This window comes from Cydia splendana, chromosome 8, assembly GCF_910591565.1.
Source record: "Cydia splendana chromosome 8, ilCydSple1.2, whole genome shotgun sequence".
Lineage (NCBI taxonomy): Eukaryota > Metazoa > Arthropoda > Insecta > Lepidoptera > Tortricidae > Cydia > Cydia splendana.
The window spans coordinates 11,807,833-11,830,349 of record NC_085967.1 but is presented as its reverse complement, the minus strand read 5'-3'; the positions used below and the strand labels follow the sequence as shown (position 1 = coordinate 11,830,349).

At 40.3% G+C, this 22,517-nt stretch overlaps 1 protein-coding gene across 1 annotated transcript; it reads left to right on the top strand.

Annotated features, from left to right (window-relative positions):
• Positions 1-122: 122 nt before the first annotated feature.
• Positions 123-21,527, top strand: LOC134793113 (splicing factor 3B subunit 1). The gene is made up of 21 exons (XM_063764648.1): positions 123-274; positions 695-966; positions 1,492-1,618; positions 1,828-1,907; positions 1,993-2,184; positions 2,951-3,143; positions 3,563-3,813; positions 4,067-4,256; positions 4,933-5,216; positions 5,342-5,545; positions 6,127-6,325; positions 6,813-6,971; positions 7,477-7,769; positions 8,187-8,345; positions 8,871-9,059; positions 13,251-13,433; positions 14,210-14,388; positions 18,157-18,402; positions 18,736-18,948; positions 19,770-19,986; positions 20,536-21,527. The coding sequence occupies exons 1-21, from the start codon at positions 247-249 to the stop codon at positions 20,692-20,694; spliced, it is 4,017 nt and encodes a 1,338-aa protein (XP_063620718.1). The 5' UTR covers positions 123-246; the 3' UTR covers positions 20,695-21,527.
• Positions 21,528-22,517: the final 990 nt, after the last annotated feature.

Below are 22,517 nucleotides of genomic sequence, written 5' to 3'. Positions count from 1 at the left end.
AGACCGGGCAGTGGGCGTGAGTAGTCTATGTTGGCACTACCGTTTTTTTTTAAGTTATTGCCACTTTTTCAGTGTATGACAAATACACGATACGATTCGATATTCTTTATCTGTGGCTACACGATACGCGTCTCGATCGGTATAATAAAATTTAGAACGTGTTGAGTTTATGTGTGAATCGTTATTATTTTGTAGCAATTGTTCTGATTTGGAAATATTTGTGTAGAATAATCTCCATGAGAAATCATGGAGAAAATACCGAGGACTCACGAAGGTAAGTCAATGATTGCTGTGAAACCACAACCAGCCATTTTTGCCACCTTTGCTTTATTTATAATATATTTCTGTATTTTTTATATTTACATTAGAGCAAAATGTGCTGCTAAAAACGAGATATAAATATTTTTGCGACTGGTTGTTGATATACCCAATTTATAAACAGTGAATGTGTGGAACTCCCTTTCGAACCTGCCTGAAATAACTAATTTTGTACTACTCGGTGGTAAAATTGGTTTTAATCAATCCCGTTCTTTATTAGATTGGACTATTAGGTATATCATGTTGAGGGATACAAGTATTACATTAATACAAAGCCTATATGTAACCTATGTAAAATATAAATGCATGGTTGACAAATACTTTGTCAACACCACATTTTTTCGGACACTATAATTTTATAATCCTTTTTTTACAGCGATTGAAGCTCAAATAAAAGAAATTCAATCAAAAAAGAAAGAAATTCAATCAGAAAATGGTAACAATAAAGGTGTTTCCCTTGGTGAAACATACTATGACAGTGATATTTATGATAGCCAGGGCCAGGGTGGCAAGTCAAGATATGATGGATATGTAACTTCCATTGCGGCCAATGATGAAGTGGAAGACGAGGATGTGGAGAATGTTCCCATATCCCAGAAAAGACCAGGATACACAGCACCAGCTTCCTTATTGAATGATATTGCACAGGTAAGTGCAACATACATACATTTATATTGATAAGTTGTAAATTATGAAGAAAACTGCTTGTGCTTTCTCAACATATACTTTCTTTTTTAAACTTAGTCTAACTAGAGCTACCATCTCTACATTTTCCCAGAGTAGTTTGAAGCCCTTTCAAAAGGCTGGAAAAGGTGTGCTATGCTATTTATCTAATCACATTACTGCAAGAGGTTGCTATTGTTACTAAGTTAATACATAAATATCTTAAGGATAAAATATTGTAACCATTCAATATCAAACTTACAATAACAGACTACTTATCTTATGGCAAGCAAATGTTAAAAATCAAACCCTTTCTAACCTCTAATTTTGGTGTAAAATAGTAATCAAAGGTAAACTTAGGAATAACATTTAAGCAGTTCATTTCATTTGTTTTAAAACCACAATGTCCATCTGTGGCTTGTAAAAATTAAATCAGAATAATTTTTATATTAGAATATTGCAAAAAATATTAATATTCAAATAAATATCTGTTTGTTTTGATGTTTTCAGAGTGACAAGGACTATGACCCATTTGCAGATAAACGCCGCCCAACCATTGCAGACAGGGAAGATGAGTACAGGCAAAAAAGGCGTAGGATGATCATTTCTCCGGAGCGTATGGATCCTTTTGCTGAAGGTATAATAATTTTGTAATTAATGTTTAAATTACTTTCCATACAATCGTCAACAAGAACTTATTAATTATACAGTTCCTGTCTGCCTGGATTGGCTTAGTGTCTTTAGCATGAAGAAAAAAAAAAGACTTGCACTCTTTTTTGTAATATTAGTGTTGATAAGAAATTATTAATTATTACTGCAAATACTTACAATGTGACTGAATTTTAGGTGGAAAAACACCTGATGTTGGATCCAGAACATATACTGAAATTATGAAAGAACAGTATTTGCGCGCTGAGGAAACTGAGGTAAGAAATACATTTTTGTAAGTTTAAATTTCAATATTTTATATTTTGTCTAGTAGATTGAAAACACAATATAATTTGTTTGCAGTTACGAAAAAAGCTGCTTGAAAGGGCAAGAGAGGGAACTCTTAAGCCAGTTGCACAATCAAATGGAGAAGCAGTTAAAGCTGGGGCTAAACGCAAAGGTCGTTGGGATCAGAGCTCTGGAGACACTCCCTCGGTGAAGAAACCTATATCTACTACTCCAAGCTCGCAAGCTACGCCGTCATGGGATAATGAGGTAACTGAATGCACCTGACTAAACATATAAATATGATTAACATAAATGTAATTTCTTATTCTGAACATGTAGTGTCGAAACATGAAGAATATTCGCCAGGATTAGCATTTCAGGAGTGCAACAAGCAAAAATCCGAGGCTTTGCGGCGAGCAGTAACGAAGCATTCCGATGCACCCATCGACTTCGAAGCTCGCTCGACGCCGGCATTCCGTGCGAACTGCCGGCGGTGCTACCGTTACACTGCTATACTACGAAATTCCCCTTTATTTCATCGTCTACATTTTGCAATAAAATTAAAACCTATATAGATATAAGGAGATAATATTGGCATTATATATCTAATACCTTTAAACAAGCAATTCTTGTTTATTTATACATATATATATTTCGGAGATATCTGAAACGGCTATATGGGGGTTTTCGGGGGCGATAAATCGACCTAGCTAGGTCTTATCTCTGGGAAAACGCGCATTTTTGAGTTTTTATATGTTTTCCGAGCAAAGCTGGATCTCCCAGATATTGCTGAATAAATCAGTAAATAAGATTTGAAGTGTTTTAACACAAAATGTTGCAGTAATTATTAATTCAGTTGTTCTTGTAAGAAGTATTTACTTTATAGAAAAAAAAACATAACACATTTTATATAACAATGACAACACTATTAACAAGAATTCATAACCCATTAAACTCCTTACAAAACTTATGGGATTGATGATTAAATCGATTACAGGCGTTTTTTTAGGTCTTAAACTAATTGTTATTTTAGAGAGGCGCATGGGAGGAAACACCCGGCGCCGCAGGTCGGGGCGGCGAGACGCCCGGCGCCACGCCGTCCGCGCGCGTGTGGGACGCCACGCCCGGACACATCACGCCCGGACACGCCACGCCGGGCCGCGAGACCCCGGCCCAGCACGCCTCCAGGCGGAACCGCTGGGATGAGACGCCCAAAACGGACAGAGGTGATACTAATAGAGTTACATATCGTCATTTTAGTTTACGCTGAAGTCTGTGTTTTTTTTCTCCCAAGCGACTATAAGTTTGTTACACCATAATACGTAGATTTCTTTACTTTGTGTGGCTAAAAGCTACAAACATCTAAAGGCACATACACGCTGTGACGGTTACAACCGCGGCGGCGCGCCAAAAATCCATACTATTAACTGCAAGTTGACGCTTAAATGCGTGCGAACACGCGCGACGCCATAAATAGCCATACATATATTTGACGTGCCCCTCCCCCGCAAAAAGCGGCTGACCGTTTCGTACAGAAAATGACTGACAAGGCGTCTCCAGTTACTAAATGCTCTAAGGCCCATGTACACGTGCTTATAAGCCCGAAACGTTTACACACCTTTTGCGTTTATTATTTTCCCTACAGAAACTCCCGGGCACAACAGCGGTTGGGCCGAGACTCCTCGCACGGACCGGGGCGCCGGCGTGGACACCATCCAAGAGACTCCCACCCCGGGCACCAAGCGGCGCTCGCGCTGGGACGAGACGCCGGGCGCCACGCCCGCACCCGCCACGCCCACGCCAAGCCACGCCACGCCCAGCCACGCCACGCCGAGCCATACGCCCGGACACGCCACGCCATCCACTCCGCACACGCCCGTCTTTACACCTGGAGGAGTAAGTACACACCAAAACATCTTTTTCAGAAGCACTCCGTTAATCCTCCACCTCCACTAGAGCTGACGTACCAAAAACACTATAAATTACCTCTTTGGATTATTTGTAATATCAATATGCACATCTACAAACAGTGATCTTGTGTTTAAGTATGCCGTTCTCTCATTTGAGGCTAACACTATCTTTACATGCTCAAAGATAGACATGCATAACTCAGATGTGGAAATATATTAATATGGTTGTATTCTTTTAGTCAACACCAGTGGGAATGAAAGCCATGGCCATGGCCACGCCGACGCCAGGGCACGTGGCGGCCATGACTCCGGAACAGCTGCAAGCTTACCGCTGGGAGAAAGAAATAGACGAACGCAACCGTCCCTACACCGACGAAGAACTAGATTCCATGTTCCCACCAGGGTACAAGGTTTTGCCGCCGCCTGCCGGTACGTACATAACCTGCCCACCCCTTTCTTTATTTCTGTTTTTTTTTTACAATGTTGTCTTAACAATACTTGATCAAACGAAATTGAGGCGTTTTTAAGGCGAACACAGTAGTAAAATTAATTCCCGCTTTAGTTTCAGGACACATGTATTAAACAAAGCCATCTACACGTGGAAAACGACCATCGTAATTACATTTAAAAAATACATGTGTTGTTGAATTTAAAACAGACAGAATATTCTATTTAATACTCAATTTTTCTTTCAGATGATTGATGACAATAGGACTTTATGGTCTCATGCCGTTGGACTGCCAGATTTTGCTTTAACAATGAAATGAATTGCTTATATTAGTTTCAGTTATACTGTGCATGTTATATTGTTTTTTATGCGAATGTCACGCCGGTGCGACTGCGGGGAGCGAGGATGGAAGGAATGGAAACTGCATTTGCCTTTCTAGTTTTGCCACGTCGAGGCGGCCGCGTGAGACGTGAAAACCTGATAAATCAATAACTAAACTCAATTTGGATAGTCGCCGTCGCCTGAAGTCACGCCGGCCGCGCCGAGACGGCACTCACTGCTAGCATTGTTACATTAGCACCACGTCGCACTCGCGTACATCCGCTAATCGTCCAATGGCTCTCGACCGACTCGTTAATTTGTTATGTTGTCGCCCAGGTTATGTTCCGATTCGGACGCCGGCTCGTAAGCTGACCGCAACACCTACCCCCTTGGCTGGTACCCCAATCGGCTTTTTCATGCAGACGGAGGATGTGGGCGGGTCGGCCGCGGCGGCCGCGCGCCTGCTGGACCCGCAGCCTAAGGGGAGCCAGCAACTGCCCTTCATGAAGCCGGAGGACGCTCAGTACTTTGACAAACTGCTCATTGACGTCGACGAGGAGACGCTCTCGCCCGAGGAACTCAAAGAAAGGAAGATCATGAAACTCTTGCTTAAAATCAAGGTAAACATTCAGGCGACACTTGCATTATTAACTCTTTTAGTATAGGGTGTACACCGGTAGATTTCCGATTTATAAATTTGATAAAAAAAAACTAAAACAAATAAAACCACAACTATTTATTTCAGAACGGGACCCCGCCTATGTGCAAAGCAGCGCTCCGCCAGATCACAGACAAGGCGCGCGAGTTCGGTGCAGGTCCGCTGTTCAACCAAATCCTGCCGTTGCTCATGAGCCCCACGCTCGAGGATCAGGAGCGCCATCTGTTGGTGAAAGTTATTGACAGGATCCTGTACAAACTTGACGACTTGGTGCGCCCTTATGTGCACAAGGTTTGTAATGTTATCATTTGTTTCTTTATCTGTAACGATGTGCGTCTGGTCTGCCTTTCAGCGAATTACAAAGAAGATGCCTAATTAAGCTGAAATTGGAGATAAAGCTTGCTGCAATGAAAATATACAATATGTATAGCCACAAAATTGTATGCTAACTATGTCTGTATCTTTAGGTATTTAAATAAAAGCAAACAAACAATATGTAAATTTTCGGGTAGTTATTACATTTATTGATTAAACGACCAATTACAAATCCGCCTGAATCTGTCACTGAACGACCTGACTTTAACCTACATTATTTAATCATGTAATGTTTCCATCTACCCTCAACTGGCTTAACGAGCCATTTGAGGGTAGATATTGTTTACTTTTATTTAAATACCTAAAGATACAGAGATAAGTAAAGCACCTATAGTAATTAACAAAAATCGCCATATATCTTTAGCTAAAAACTAGTATCTCCATCAAACAGAGTTAAGGGATTTGTAACTTAAGCCGTTGTCTCCTGAAATTCGCGACTTTAGCCGATCATATATGCTGTTGTTTTGTTTTATAAAATAAAATACGTATAATTTCAGATTTTGGTCGTGATAGAACCTCTTCTCATCGATGAAGATTACTACGCGCGTGTGGAAGGTCGTGAGATCATCTCTAACTTGGCCAAGGCCGCTGGTCTAGCCACCATGATTTCCACCATGCGACCTGATATCGACAACATTGATGAATACGTGAGAAACACTACCGCCAGGGCTTTCGCCGTCGTTGCTTCTGCTTTGGGTAAGAATATCTCTTCTCTTCTTCCTCAGCGAGTATGCGCCCACTGTTGGGCATACGCCTCTCCAAATCTCCTCCAAGCAGCCCGATTTGCTGCTTCTCTCCTCCTGCTATCTTTTTAATATCATCCTCCCATCTTGTTGGAGGTCTGTGATCTAAGAATATACTTCATATAAAGTAAGGACGTTAAGAACGAAGAATTTCGTACATTGACCTGACATTCCCTATCTCTATCGCACGCGTGTAATTTTATTGTTGTCCCGTTAATGATGCCGGCGGCCATGAAAAAACGTCCATATTTTCTTCCGCCGTATCGTAAGTCCCGTGCAAGACGCAGACTTTGTTTTTGACAGAAGAATCTTTGTAGAGTAGAGATTGTGCTTCAGGCTTGTCATGTGGGCACTGCGTTCAAACAGATTGGAAGGAGTTGCATGTCATAATTTTAATTCAACATTTTAATATTTTTTAACTGTTTTATTAAAAATTACAGGTATACCTTCTCTACTGCCCTTCTTGAAGGCTGTGTGTCGATCAAAGAAATCATGGCAGGCGCGCCACACTGGTATAAAGATTGTGCAACAGATCGCCATTCTGATGGGGTGTGCCATATTACCACATCTTAAATCGCTTGTTGAAATTATTGAACATGGTGAGTTACTACTTTTAAGCACAAGCAATACCTCACTCATGCATCTTGATTGTACTTTTTATCCCATTTTTATGAGGATTTCAGGATCAGTTGATCCTGAAATCCTGAAAACGCAGTTGCGTTATAGCATTACGATTTACAAATGTGAAAAATAAAAGTCGAAGTTTTTCATTTGTACTCGGTGCACTAAATGTCTCATACTAAGACCCACTTGTACCATCCCACTAACCTGGGGTTAAGCGGTTAAACCGTTAACCCAGTGTCAAATTGTACTGGTAACCATTGTAACTCTAGGTTTAACCTTAACCTGGGTTAGTGGAATGATGTAAGTGGCGCTAAATGATACTTGTCACATTGTATGAAATTGTTGTTACTTTCAGTGTTAAATTGAAAGAGTTCGATTGTTTTTGTCCGACTACACGTTTGCCCAGACCATGCATTTAAAAAAATCTGGTTTTATGATTATTGTGAATAAGCAATAATTTACCCATATTGTATCATTTAGGTCTGGTTGACGAGCAACAAAAAGTCCGTACTATCACTGCGTTGGCGAGCGCCGCCTTGGCTGAGGCAGCCACGCCGTACGGTATCGAGTCCTTCGACTCTGTCCTCAAGCCCCTGTGGAAGGGTATCCGCACCCACCGAGGCAAAGGTCTGGCCGCCTTCCTCAAGGCCATCGGTTACCTCATCCCCTTGATGGACGCCGAATACGCCAACTATTACACGCGTGAAGTGATGTTGATTCTCATTCGTGAGTTCCAGTCGCCTGATGAGGAAATGAAGAAGATTGTACTAAAGGTATGCTTTTTCAACTACACTTTCAGTTGATCTAAAAAATTGTGCTCGTACCTTTAAAAATGTTTAATTGGGAAATTTGAATCTAATTGTATAGTCAATTATGTTTAATTTCTTTTGTACCAAAAATAAATTTATGGTACGTTGAAACTCCATTGAAAGAGATTGTATTGTATTGCATTACGAGGTTGTATTGTATTGCATTACGAGATTGTATTGTATTGCATTACGGAGCAAGAAAAATACTTGTATGGAATCTTTGTTCCTCGTACTCATACTGTTTTTCTTGCGCCAAGCAAAATAAAACTATATTTCTCTCACCCCATCACCTTACTAAATTATTAACGCAATGTATGTATGTAAATCATGATCTTTATGCTTTATAAATATTGTTTCTCTATAACTTACAAATGATTTCAGGTAGTGAAACAGTGCTGCGGCACCGACGGTGTAGAACCACAATACATTATGGACGAAATCTTACCACACTTCTTCAAGCACTTCTGGAACCATCGTATGGCTCTCGACAGGCGTAACTACCGACAGCTTGTTGATACTACTGTTGAAATTGCTAATAAGGTCAGTTTTTCATGTCTTTTTAATCACCTAGACATTTTGCATAAAGGTTACTAAGGCGTAAAGTCTTTCAAGGTAGAGTAAATAAAATGTAAAATAATAAATAAAGGTCATAATATTCTATTTCATTCCCACATCTATTTAAATAATAACATTGTAGTTTCCTCGGGGACAAAGTGGAACATTCAATACTCAATCTTTCATTCATATTCATTATTTACCTTTCGTCTGAGTTTATTTCTTGCATTTTTAAAGGATGACTGTTCTTAATCCTCCTAAGGCCCAGCTATGCAAATGAAAATTGTTACTGAAATTTGAACCTACAGTGTAGGGAATAGAGTTGATTTTGTTTTGTTTGAAATGTTAAGCAAATTCTACTTTGTTCTAATTGAATATGATTTAAATTTCATCGAACTGAATAAGTCCTATAGGTAGGACCTTGGGCCTTAGGAGGATGATTGTTCTATATGTTTTTAGTTATCCACATACGAAAGGTCAATGTGTAATTGTATTTATTTGATTGTACAGGTGGGCGCTTCAGAAATCATAAACCGAATAGTAGACGACCTCAAAGACGACAACGAGCAATACCGTAAGATGGTGATGGAGTCTATCGAGAAGATCCTCGCCAACCTGGGCGCCGCCGACATCGACTCCAAGCTCGAGGAGGCTCTTATTGACGGCATCCTGTATGCCTTCCAAGAACAGACCACTGAGGTAATTAAGAGCGCTATTACATTTCGGCGTTGAGCGAGTTTAGGTATTTTACGCGCTGCGGCAGGCCGTGCGAGCTCAGTACGCCGATCCCTTCTACCACACTCGCACTACAATGATGGATTAAACATTCTTGATCCTTCGCGAAGCATATTGAAATCAACCATAACAACACTAACTGTACTTAACTTTTAAAGTTCTATAACTGTTATTTGGTAAGTACGAAAATACTAAATGCAGTGCAAATGTACATAGGGGCTGTTCATAAATTACGTCATCTATTTTTGACGATTTTTGACCCCCCCCCCCCCCCTCAAATCATCCAAAAATCAAGCTTCGGATGAATCTGTTTCCTCCTACGTCATGTTACCATCATCCGATGTCCAGACCCCCCACCCCCTAATTTGAAATGACGTAATTTATGAATAGCCCCTAAGGTAAGGTCATATTCTTTTCTTGATTGGAGGCAAGAACGAAAAAGAACGAAATAATAAGTACCGGTATTTTTTATATGGAGAAAAAACCGGTTCTGAGCCTTGACCCCCCCCCCCCCCCACTCCTCCCATTTGAAACGACGTAATTTATGAATAGCCCCATACTCGTACTTATGAAGGTATATTACTCGAAAGAAATTATAGGTACCTACTCGCTTATTTACATGTTTCGTCATTGCATTTGGTACCTATAGGTTGTAAAGTTTGTATCAATGAGGGTTTAAAAACGAACTGGTACTGAGGATCTGATGATGATTAAGGTGGTCACGGATACCAATCAACCATGTAGTAACATGATTAGGCTCGTTTGATTCGTCTCAACAAGATCTTTGACACTGAAGATACACAGGGTCTGATGATGGAGCTGGAAGGTGGCTACGGGTACCAGTCTATCATGTAACTAAACAACATCGTGTTTGGGCTCGTTTGATTCGTCTCAACAAGATCTTTGAGACAAGACAGTACTCAGGGTCTGATGATGGAGCTGGAAGGTACCATTACCAATCAACCATGCAACTAAACCACATCGTGTTTAGGATCGTTTGATTCGTCTCAACAAGATCTTTGACACTAGGTGATACTCAGAGTCTGATGATGGAGCTGGAAGGTGGTCACCGGTACCAATCAACCATGCAACTAAACCACTTCGTGTTTAGGCTCGTTTTATTCGTTTCAACAAGATCTTTGACACAAGATAGTACTCAGGGTCTGATGTTGGAGCCGGAAGGTGGTCACCGGTACCAATCAACCATGCAACTAAACCATTTCGTGTTTAGGCACGTTTTATTCATCTCAACAAGATCTTTGACACAAGGTAGTACTCAGGGTCTGATGATGGAGCGCGAAGGTGGCGACGGGTACCTGTCAATCATCATCAGCTCCATCATCAGACCCTGAGTAGTATCTTGTCTCAAACATCTTATTGCGAGGAATCAAACGAGCCCAAACACGAAGTGGTTCAGTTACATCGTAGACTGGTACTCGTGGCCACAGTCCAGCTCCATCATCAGACCCTGAGTACTAACTTGTGTCAAAGATCTTGTTGCGACGAATCGAACGAAGCCAAACACGAAGTGGTTTAGTTGCATGGTTGATTGGTACCGGTGACCACCTTCCGGATCCATTATCAGACCCTCAGTACTACCTTGTGTCAAAGATCTTGTTGCGACAAATCAAACGAGCCCAAACACGAAGTGGTTCAGTTACATGGTAGACTGGTACCCGTGGCCACAGTCCAGCTCCATCATCAGACCCTGAGTACTAACTTGTGTCAAAGATTTTGTTGCGACGAATCGAACGAAGCCAAACACGAAGTGGTTTAGTTGCATGGTTGATTGGTACCGGTCACCACCTTCCGGATCTATCATCAGACCCTCAGTACTACCTTGTGTCAAAGATCTTGTTGCGACAAATCAAACGAGCCCAAACACGAAGTGGTTCAGTTACATGGTAGACTGGTACCCGTGGCCACCTTCCAGCTCCATCATCAGATCCTGAGTACTATCTTGTGTCTAAGGTCTTGTTGAGACGAATCAAACGAGCCTAAACACGAAGTGGTTTAGTTGCATGGTTGATTGGTACCGGTGACCACCTTCCGGCTCCAACATCAGACCCTGAGTACTATCTTGTGTCAAAGATCTTATAGAAACGAATAAAACGAGCCTAAACACGAAGTGGTTTAGTGGCATGGTTGATTGGTACCGGTGACCACCTGCCGGCTCCATCATCAGACCCTGAGTACTATCTTGTGTCAAAGATCTTGTTGAGACGAATCAAACGAGCCTAAACACGAAGTGGTTTAGTTGCATGGTTGATTGGTACCGGTGACCACCTTCCGGCTCCATCATCAGACCCTGAGTATTATCTTGTGCCAAAGATCTTGTTGAGACGAATCAAACGAGCCCAAACACGAAGTGGTTTAGTTGCATGGTTGATTGGTACCGGTGACCACCTTCCGGCTCCATCATCAGACCCTGAGTACTATCTTAAGTCAAAGATCTTGTTGAGACGAATAAAACGAGCCTAAACACGAAGTGGTTTAGTTGCATTGTTGATTGGTACTGGTGACCACCTTCCGGCTCCATCATCAGACCCTGAGTACTATCTTAAGTCAAAGATCTTGTTGAGCCGAATCAAACGAGCCCAAACACGAAGTGGTTTAGTTGCATGGTTGATTGGTACCGGTGTCCACCTTCCGGCTCCATCATCAGACCCTGAGTACTATCTTGTGTCAAAGATCTTGTTGAGATGAATAAAACGAGCCTAAACACGAAGTGGTTTAGTTGCATGGTTGATTGGTACCGGTGACCACCTTCCGGCTCCATCATCAGACCCTGAGTACTATCTTGAGTCAAATAAATACATATAGAATGTCAGGTCGTTTCAAATATTTTTAATCCTGTCCGGTAGTTTATTAAACTGTACCATTATAAATTATAATACTATAAAAACAGTGCTAGGATCAAAGTCTCTCGTTGCGGTTTACACGCACACAGTATAGCGTTTTACACGGCGCCCGCCGCACACAATGATAAAAAACCTCGTCGTCGCCGTTGAAAATGTGCGGAGCCGACCGACACACGTCCTGCCTCTACAAGCTCTGCCGCGGCACTGAGCTGGCGCAGCGCGCGTCATCGGTAATATAGAGTAGTTTTCAAAAAATTGCCAAAAAATTATAGTAGAATTTCATAAACACTAATGTATACCAACAGTATAAGCAAACGTTGCAGATTGCTTGAGTATGAAAATGACTTCGATATTAAGTAGATTTTCGTAGGAATTGACACTTGTTTCGGAGAGAAAATCGAGTTCGTTTTACTTTGATTTTCTCTTTCTCAAAGGTATGTAGGAAAAATATAGTTTGATATGCCTAAAGTACAGGGTATTAGTAATACAAAATAGCCAGGTTTAGCAGAGTAAAATTCTCAACATTTCCAAATAAGAGCTCGCCATTCAGTGCTTCACGGGGTTTTTCGGAAACGACCATCAGAAAAAAAATCATTACTAATTTAATAAGTCCTTTTTCTAATATTTACAACGATATTTATAAAGATAAGAAGACGCTTTTACTGGAACAAGTACTCATTGTTTCTAATAATGAGCGCAAAGTCCTGAATTTCGTCGACTAGTATCATCAATTTTGCATTATTTCGACTTTTCTTGTAAGAGCGCTCTTAATAACTTGCGTTGTTTAATGCATCGTTAATAAAATACCTACATTAGTCACAAACACTTTAGAGTGATGATTGTGTGAATCTTGCGTATCCTTCAAAAATAAAGTAAATTGGATAAACAGAATCTTAATAATCTGACTGCTTAGCATAATTTGCGCTCTGGATTCATATCAAGTGCGACTACTAGTATGGAGTCGCGCGCGACAACGTAAGTCATGCTAAGCGGGTTGTTGATTGAAAGTTCATTACGTATAGCTATCATGATGTATTGAAGCAGATTCGTCTCCCGAACGTATTAAACACATTCATTGTCACCCAGCCAAATAAGACGTCCGCGCCAGGCCACAACAATTTCTTCATATAAAGCAGTAGTACCACGATCCCGACTATCGGGTCTTCCGGCCTGGGAACGAAATCATAAAATACCCGATAGTAGGGTTTTCGACACTGAATGTGTTAAGTAACTAATACATGTAGAAACGATTCACCGAATGATGAAAGCTTTATCATCAATTTTTGTTGCACAGGATGTGGTAATGCTGAACGGGTTCGGCACAATAGTGAACCAGCTGGGCAAGCGCGTGAAGCCGTACTTACCCCAGATCTGCGGTATCATCCTGTGGCGCATGAACAACAAGTCGGCCAAGGTGCGCCAGCAGGCCGCCGACCTCATCTCGCGCATCGCCGTAGTCATGAAGACGTGTCAGGAGGTACGTCGCTAGTTATTATGTTTTTATATAGGTACATTATACTAAGAGCCTGAGGTAAGTAATTAGTCTTGAGAAAGTCAGGTTTTTATAAGACCTATCAACAGTCGGAAGTTAGGAAGACTAAATAAGTACGTAGTTATGTTTGGTTAGTAAATTAATTGTTATCAGCTGCATGGAAAAATTACCACCGTGGTAGGGGAAAAAATAAGTAAAAAGCGTGGGTCTACATAAAAACCATCAACTGAAAGTAAAAATAACAATAGAAAATATATGTTACTGAGAACAGTTGTTAAAAAATAAATGCGGCATCAAAATATCACCTTGTCTGTACATAAGTAGGCGAACACATGTCTGGGGACATGAAATTGCTTTATAATTATCAAAGAGAATAGATAGTATAGAGGGGTCCTGTCATAGTAAATTTTGTAGTCACAGTAAATTTACTGCCATCTATCGACAGACGACTAAAACTCAAAATGAAAACGTATAAAATTATAAAAAAAATGTATATATATGGATGAATGATTTTATTATTTTTATATCAGTTTGACCCATGTTCATTCACTGATATCTATGTGTTAAAATTGTTAAATATGAAACGGTGTCGTCACGCCATCTAGCCGAGCATAGGCCAAAGGTGTGTGCGCCATCTATCCAAGAATGACTTTTCTTGATTTCCGAGGCACGTTTTTTACTGAGACTTTATTCATCTTATACGAAGTTACATATGTCTTTGATAATTATTAATTTTAATTAATTTCCATTTATCTTCATAGGAAAAATTGATGGGTCATCTTGGAGTTGTACTCTACGAATATTTGGGTGAAGAGTACCCGGAAGTGCTGGGTTCCATCCTGGGGGCGCTGAAGGCGATCGTGAACGTTATCGGCATGACCAAAATGACGCCGCCGATCAAGGATCTACTCCCGAGATTAACGCCCATCTTGAAGAACAGGTAATTAATTACATACAAACTATTTAAGTAATACGAATTCTAGTTTTCAAACGGATATCATTATATTTTGTTCTTCGAGCAACACCGGCTTTCGACACATCGGAAGGGAGCTGCGATCATACATAACCATGGATACCGCCTTTAGGAACATTACCGTTCAAATTCTCGGGCCAAATTAGCACACATACACAATTACGCCTACATTCAAATAAGACGACGCGTTTACAGAGCCTGTAATCAAAGCTGGTAAACAAAATAAGAGTCATCTTTATTACACTAATGGTACATAGCTAAGTGTAGATGAAATGCATATAATGTCAATAACTACCAATCAGCGACATTAATCCGCTAATAACCTTCTTGCTGTACGTACTGGCCGCTGAGAGTTCGCGGTTCATATTTGATTAGAATATGACTTGGACAGGGATAGGTTTATGCCATACAGTGAAGAACCAGTCAAATAATTCACGTATAATAATTTAATGCAGATTAAAAGATAACTAGTTAAAATGTTGTTATGACATGACAGACTAAAACAACATAACTAAATATATCATTGTTGTATAAATGTATTCCGCTATAATAAGTATTTTGTATATTTTATTATCAATCTGCATGGCAGTGCGAAGTCACGTTCAGGTATAGTCTGTCCGTTTTTCGAAGATCAAGTACGCCATAGTAAATGTATGGCGAACTTGATCTTAGAAATCGGACTGGCTATACAGTCTGCAAAATTTACATGGGTACACGAATCGGGTCAAAAATATTTGAACAGGCGGAGTCACAATAAATCCCCACTTTCAATTCAGAATATTTTATATGTACCTATATAGCCGGTCAAGCAAGTTTGTCAGTAGAAAAAGGTGCAAAATTATAATTTTGTATAGGACCACAGCCGTTCGCGCGCTTACATTTTCTAAATTTGCCGCTCTTATAATATTTTAAACTTTCGCGTTTTGAACACATATTAACTCACATTATACGAAACGAAACTGATTTACTTACGTCGGTAAATCAAGGTAATTGAATATAATTCGCGTTAGACCCGTCTATAATGTGAGTTAATATGTTTGCCGCTCTTTTCTACTGACGGAAATGGCTAAAGAGAGAACCTACATATATGTGACAGTAGAGGGTGGATTCAAATGATCAACATTTTCAGATATTGTGTGTATTTGTTAAATTAATTCAGTGAAAGCATGATAGGAAAAATGTATCTACATATAGGAGACCGGGTATGATTATCTCACGGGTTATATCTCATGAATAGAACATATTCTAGATATCTTGCCAGGCATCAACTCAATTTCATGTCTCTAATTGGACAGCTTTTTTCCATAGTTCTCTGCGAATAGCATCTTGTGGGAATCTGAATGGAAAGTAATGTAAAATGACAATACCAAATTTGATTATTAATTTGAAATAACTAGGTAGTTTTTTTATAGCTCCATCTCATGAAATAAAAAAGAAGAAAAAAACCTGTGAGAAGGAATTTATTACTACATTTATAATTATATAGAAAATACCTAAACCAAACACAAGTTAATAAAATAGTCTACTTCATTTAGCATAACACCATCCCTATTATCCTCGCAATTTAAAAAGTCGTATGTTGTTATGAAAGTCGTATGCAGTTGTTACGTTTTAGCTTAGCACGGTAGTATTGAAAACAAATCGTCATGTTTTTTCCAAATTCTACTGAAGTTATCTGTTTACTACAAGTGAAAAGTGATTCCACTGTCCTTGGTATGAACTAAAATAACTTCTGCACCACTTCACGACACATGAATATATTTTTAATTAGAAAAAAACGTTGTTTTTATAAATCAATTTAGCCATTTGTCACTGACTGTCATCTCGGTGGTACTGAGATTGCCAATCGAGCAGTTTGTAAGTACCGCCTATCGCGGGGTAGTTTGCGTTGGGTCATAATTGAGCGGACAGAATACTTCCATGTATAGCATTTCGCTGGAAGGGAGGGGCCTAAGCGATATCTCACCGTACAAATCTTTCTGCCATTTTTCGCGGGGGGAAAGGTGCACACAGTCGCACTTCTCACACACTTACATACAAAATCCAATCTGTAATGACGACACAAATACATAGAAAATGACACACGTCAAAGACAAATCTTGCAAACCTCGATCTCTTTTTGTGTAGTGACAAGTGTCACAACATGCACACTAACACATTTTCGTTGAAGTATGTTATTGTATTCTGAGAGATGAGAAGTCGGATTTGTCGCTCGACCGATCCGCAATTTGTACTGAGCGAGCAAAATCGATAAATCCAACAATTACATGAGACTAAAATATAATAATTGTGTTTGAATGTAATTAAACGTATGATATGTAAAAAAAAAAATATTACATGTGAAATATAACACTTTCTTTTTGTAAATTTGATGTCCCCGACCTCTTTTTATAACAAAAAACCGAGCAAACAGGCATTTTTGTGCAGCCTTCGAGCAACACGGAAGGGAGGCGGCATTCGCACTATTTCCCCTCTGCCGAGGTACAAGATTAGCGCGTCAATCTAATCTAGCGCGGGTAATAAAACTAGTTGCACTTGGATTTTGCACTAGACCTAGTCCAGACGCGCCGCGCGTGAACACTGCTGCACAAAAATGCCTGTTTGCTCGGTTTTTTGTTATAAGAGGACATCAAATTTAAAAAAAGAAAGTGTTACATTTCACATGTAATATTTTTTTTACATATCATACGTTTAATTACATTCAAACACAATTATTATATTTTAGTCTCATGTAATTGTTGGATTTATCGATTTTGCTCGCTCAGTACAAATTGCGGATCGGTCGAGCGACAAATCCGACTTCTCATCTCTCAGAATACAATAACATACTTCAACGAAAATGTGTTAGTGTGCGTGTTGTGACACTTGTCACTCGTCCGTACACAAAAAGAGATCGAGGTTGCAAGATTTGTCTTTGACGTGTGTTATTTTCTATGTATTTGTGTCGTCATTACAGATTGGAATTTGTATGTAAGTGTGAGAGAAGTGCGACTGTGTGCACCTTTCCCCCCGCGAAAAATGGCAGAAAGATTTGTACGGTGAGATATCGCTTGGGCCCCTCCCTTCCGATGTGTCGGAAGCCGGTGTTGCTCGAAGTGTGCAGCAGAGTTCACGCGCGCGTCTGGACTCGGTCTAGTGAAAAATCCAAGTGCAACTAGTTTTATTACCCGCGCTAGATTAGATTGACGCGCTAATCTTGTACCTCGGCAGAGGGGAAATAGTGCGAATGCCGCCTCCCTTCCGTGTTGCTCGAAGATTTTGTTAATAAATAAAAAAATGTACATAAGAATAATTTAGATGACATGAACTTTCTTTAAATGATTTTTTACAAACCTTTATTTAACTTTATTTATTGTATGTATATTCGGGTCAAGTCTTGCAAGCTCCCATTATTCGATTGAGTTAAAACTACACTTGCATATGTAAGTTGGGTGACAATGCAATATGATGGTATCATCGCTGAGCTGATTTAATGATGGACACAGGAGGTGGAATAGGAACTGGTGATAAAACACTACCTAATTATGTTTTGGTTTGTTAGAATTGTCTCGATGAGTGTTAGTTACTTGTTGAAAGAAAACTACAGTCAGCAATAAAGGCTTGTATTAAAAATGAAATTTTTGTCAAAAAAACTTATTAAACCATTTTTTAGCTGTATGTATCTGTTTGATGTTTGCATAATCTAATATCTATGTTCCATGTCAATGTTATTTTAATGATTATTTTGTTTCACAGGCACGAAAAAGTACAAGAGAATTGCATTGATCTAGTCGGACGAATCGCAGACAGAGGTCCAGAGTTTGTCTCGGCCAGAGAGTGGATGAGAATATGTTTCGAGCTGTTGGAGCTTCTCAAGGCGCACAAGAAAGCCATCAGGAGAGCCACTGTAAACACCTTCGGTTACATTGCCAAAGCTATTGGACCTCACGACGTGCTGGCGACGTTGTTGAACAACTTAAAAGTTCAGGAGCGACAAAACAGGTGAGATCCTTTTATGACTAGCTAGTCATAGGACTAATTTTAACCTTTTAACAGAGGCCATCATGTGATGGTTTTCCGTAATGGAATATATATATATTTTTTTCGCGAGAAAACATATTCCTTATCATATCTTATGGTTTGCTTATCATTTACCAGCCAGCCAGGTAATCAAAAATGAAACATACGGAATATACTAAAATAGTTTAGCCATTTTTGTGATGTTCTTGAGCAATTTTAAATGCGAAGTTTTATAATGCATATTAAAGGTTTATAAAAAAAAATCAATATCGTGTATATGATATTCATAATAACATATTGTTACTTTTATTTCAGAGTGTGCACAACAGTCGCCATTGCAATCGTCGCCGAGACGTGCTCACCATTCACAGTATTGCCGGCTCTCATGAACGAGTACCGGGTACCAGAGCTGAACGTGCAGAACGGCGTGCTAAAGTCCTTGTCGTTCCTGTTCGAGTATATCGGTGAAATGGGCAAGGATTACATTTACGCCGTGTGCCCGTTGCTCGAAGATGCTCTCATGGACAGGTTGGTATACTTGGTATTCACGTTTACTATCAGATTAACTCTGAAAGCTAATAACGCCTTAAATCGCATGTAACACATCTGGAGTTGCAGGCGTCTATAGGCTACGGTGACTGCTTACTATCAGGCGGGCCGTATGTTTGTTTGCCACCGATGTGGTATAAAAAAAATCGACCCGGGCTCGTTTGCCCTGTTGACTATGCTGATTATATATATTCTCCTTAGTTTGAAATAAGGCTGAAATTAGTCTTCTTGGTCGTGGTATTTCATAGTATCATTTTAGTTACATCTAGGACTAAGGGGCTGTCCATAAATTACGTCATCGATTTTTGACGATTTTTGACCCCCCCCCCTATAATCATCCAAAAATCATGCTTCAAATGACCCCATTTCCTCCTACTTCATGCTACCGTCATCCGATGTCCAGACCCCCCCCCCCTAATTTGAAATGACGTAATTTATGAATAGCCCCTAAGGGCCAGTTGCACCAACCACATTCGACAGACTGATCAACGTCAGCCGGCGCGCCCCGGCGCTTTACTATGAAACTTTCCATACATAAAAATTTTGCGAACTCTTTAACGATACGAACAGTTTGGTGCAACCGACCCTAAGTATAGACCGTACGTACGTTACTTTATTGAACTTTATCGATGGCCAGTAAAGCGTGGATATTTTAAATATGAAAGAAACTTGTTCAAATGGTTAATAAGCTTTTTGCAATACTTTTGTTATGATTACTTTTTCTTTAGTTATACATCCACACCTGCCACCTGTATAATTTTGGAGAATATATAACCGTCGTGTATAATTTTATTTTGCAGAGATCTAGTGCACAGACAAACGGCGTGCGCGGCGATAAAGCACATGGCGCTCGGCGTGTACGGGTTCGGGTGCGAGGACGCGCTGGTGCACCTGCTCAACCACGTGTGGCCCAACATCTTCGAGACGTCGCCGCATCTCGTGCAGGCCTTCATGGACGCCGTCGAGGGCATGCGCGTCGCGCTCGGGCCCATCAAGATACTGCAGTACGCGTTACAAGTGAGTGATGATGGAAACTTTCAAGGCACATGGAATAATATCGGAAACTTCTCATGTTTTTGTATAAGTGTAAGTACGGTCTGGCGAAAGTCCAGCGGCGAGTTCGTAGGGCGTGTACGTGGCGTCGAACTTTCGAGATATTTGAATAGTGTGCAATGAGGCCGCTCGCAAACGTTTGCATTCGTTTCACATGGACGCCGAGCCGCAGAAACCTCTCTGGTCGCCTCCGCTCGGTCGTGTTCAGGACTCAGCTTAAACCCTTAACGCTTTTAGTAAATTGGTTTTACTCTGTTTCTGCCACCGTACAGCGAATTCATTCATAAGTGGATATATTTGTAATATCAAGATTAAGGGTCGGTTGCACCAAACTGTTCGTATCATTAAAGAGTTCGCTAAATTTTTATGTATGGAAAGTTTCAAAGTTAAGCGCCGGGGGGCGCCGGCTGACGTTGATCAGTCTGTCAAATGTGGTTGGTGCAACTGGCCCTAAGTGATCATCAGAAAATTACATAAAACTGCCACTAGTCTAAATACTATTGTTTTTTCCAGGGTTTGTTCCACCCAGCCAGAAAAGTACGCGACGTTTACTGGAAGATCTACAACACACTGTACATCGGCGGCCAAGACGCGCTCGTGGCCGGCTACCCGCGGATACAAAACGATCCAAACAATCACTTCATAAGATATGAATTAGATTACTTGCTGTAATCTGTAAACTAAGTCTAGGTAGATTATAGTGCGTGACGCTAATCGACTATATTTATGGTTTTATTTTGCCGAGAGTTAAATAATTTAAAGGACTTGTTTAAGTAGGTTGTTTATATTATTTTGTATTTCAATAGCTACTTGCTGTCCATGCATAAGTGTAGCCGCAGTGCACGAAGAGTTTCAGTAATAGTCATTCAACTGTGATCAATGTCCTCCATGCGCGACGGCTACATAATATAGTATGCAAACGTCGATAGAGATGTATCATGTATAAAATTCGAAAAATGAAGAAATTCTTTATGCGCGGCAGCGGCACTTTTTGTCGTGATGACAGTACTGATCTACATTGGAAATATAAGTTATATCTCTTTTTATTGTCACATCAAATTTCACCAAGAAAAATTCAAAACTCAGTTACCCATATGACATGTAATTACCACATAAGCATTTTTGTTTATAACAATATAATTGACTTCTATAAAATGTGGTCAGTCACCAACATAATAAGTATAATAACATAGAACCTGGCAAAAAAGAGTAGAAATTAAAAAGTGGCAACACTGTAGTGTCGTCCCTTTCAAATCAATTTATATAAGAGAACGGGACGACACTACAGTGTTGCCACTTTTTAATTTCTACTTTTTTGCCAGGCTGTAGTCTTTACAAGAGATCATTTACTATCACGAATGAAATACGCGCTCTTTACGAGTACAATAACTCCGTCTTATTATCTGTCTGTATGTACCATGTAATTTCTGCCTGCACTAGGTAAACCTGTGAGGTTATTTGACTCATATTAGGTGAAATTGTTAAGAATAAAGAGTATAAAAGATTATGTCTCTTAATTATCCTAATCCTTAAAGGCCAAAGCACACCGGCTGCGTGTGCGTACAAGTGCACATGCGCGTGCGCTAAAATGTTTGAGACGCGCACGCTCGTCGGGTTATTCCCACTAGTTACCACCAAGTTCTTACCAGTGGTAAATCCCAGTAGTTTCCACTGGTAAAAGGTGGGAATTTATTTTCCCAGTAGTTACCACCAAAATATTGTTACAGTTCAATACTACTGGGATTTTTTTCCCAGTAGTTACCAGTGGTAAAAGGTGGGAAATAAAATTCCCAGTAGTTAGCACTGGTAAGAACTTGGTGGTAACTAGTGGGAATAACCCCGCTCGTCACGCAATCGGTGTGCCGTCTCTCATAAAGGATCTGTATATTACAACGCGCACGTGCACGTCTACGCACACGGACCCGGTGTGCACAGGCCTTTAATAAATCTTGTAACTACCTGCTACTAGAAAGAAGATTAAAATGGTTATCATTTCTCTATTTGAAAATCAAAATAAATAATATATTCCCTTTACTTTTATCTGAATATATCCTTTTGATGATGTTGTTTGGTCCATTTCAAGGTTGACCATTCCCATGTGTTTGGGATGTTAACGGGAATATCGTAGCGAACATTTTCTAGTTTATCTTTTATATATTTTAGCTCTATATTGGAAAATCCATATTGTTATCGTGTTCAAACGTTGTACGTTTCGGTCATGCTGGTCCATGTCGGGAATAAATCAACGGTTCCTTGCCTGGGTCTCCACACAGTGGCGTAGCTAGGCGTGGGCGAAGTGGCCTCGTGCGAGGCCCCTTCGGGCACAGTGAAAGAAAAGGGCCTCGCAGATGCGACTTCGTCCACGGCAGGCGTGGCTCACTCCGCGATTTCGTCGCTTTGCTACAGGTAGCTAAAAGTACATCCGTTCCACACCAATTTTGGTGGCTAGCCATAAGCCGCGCGTTTGGCGCTGTCGCCACCTAGCGGCCATATCT

Coding starts and splice junctions, on each gene's coding strand:
- LOC134793113 (XM_063764648.1), top strand. CDS start 247: ATGGAGAAAATACCGAGGACTCACGAAG. Junction 275..694: donor AATACCGAGGACTCACGAAG/GTAAGTCAATGA, acceptor CTTTTTTTACAG/CGATTGAAGCTCAAATAAAA. Junction 5,217..5,341: donor AACTCTTGCTTAAAATCAAG/GTAAACATTCAG, acceptor TATTTATTTCAG/AACGGGACCCCGCCTATGTG.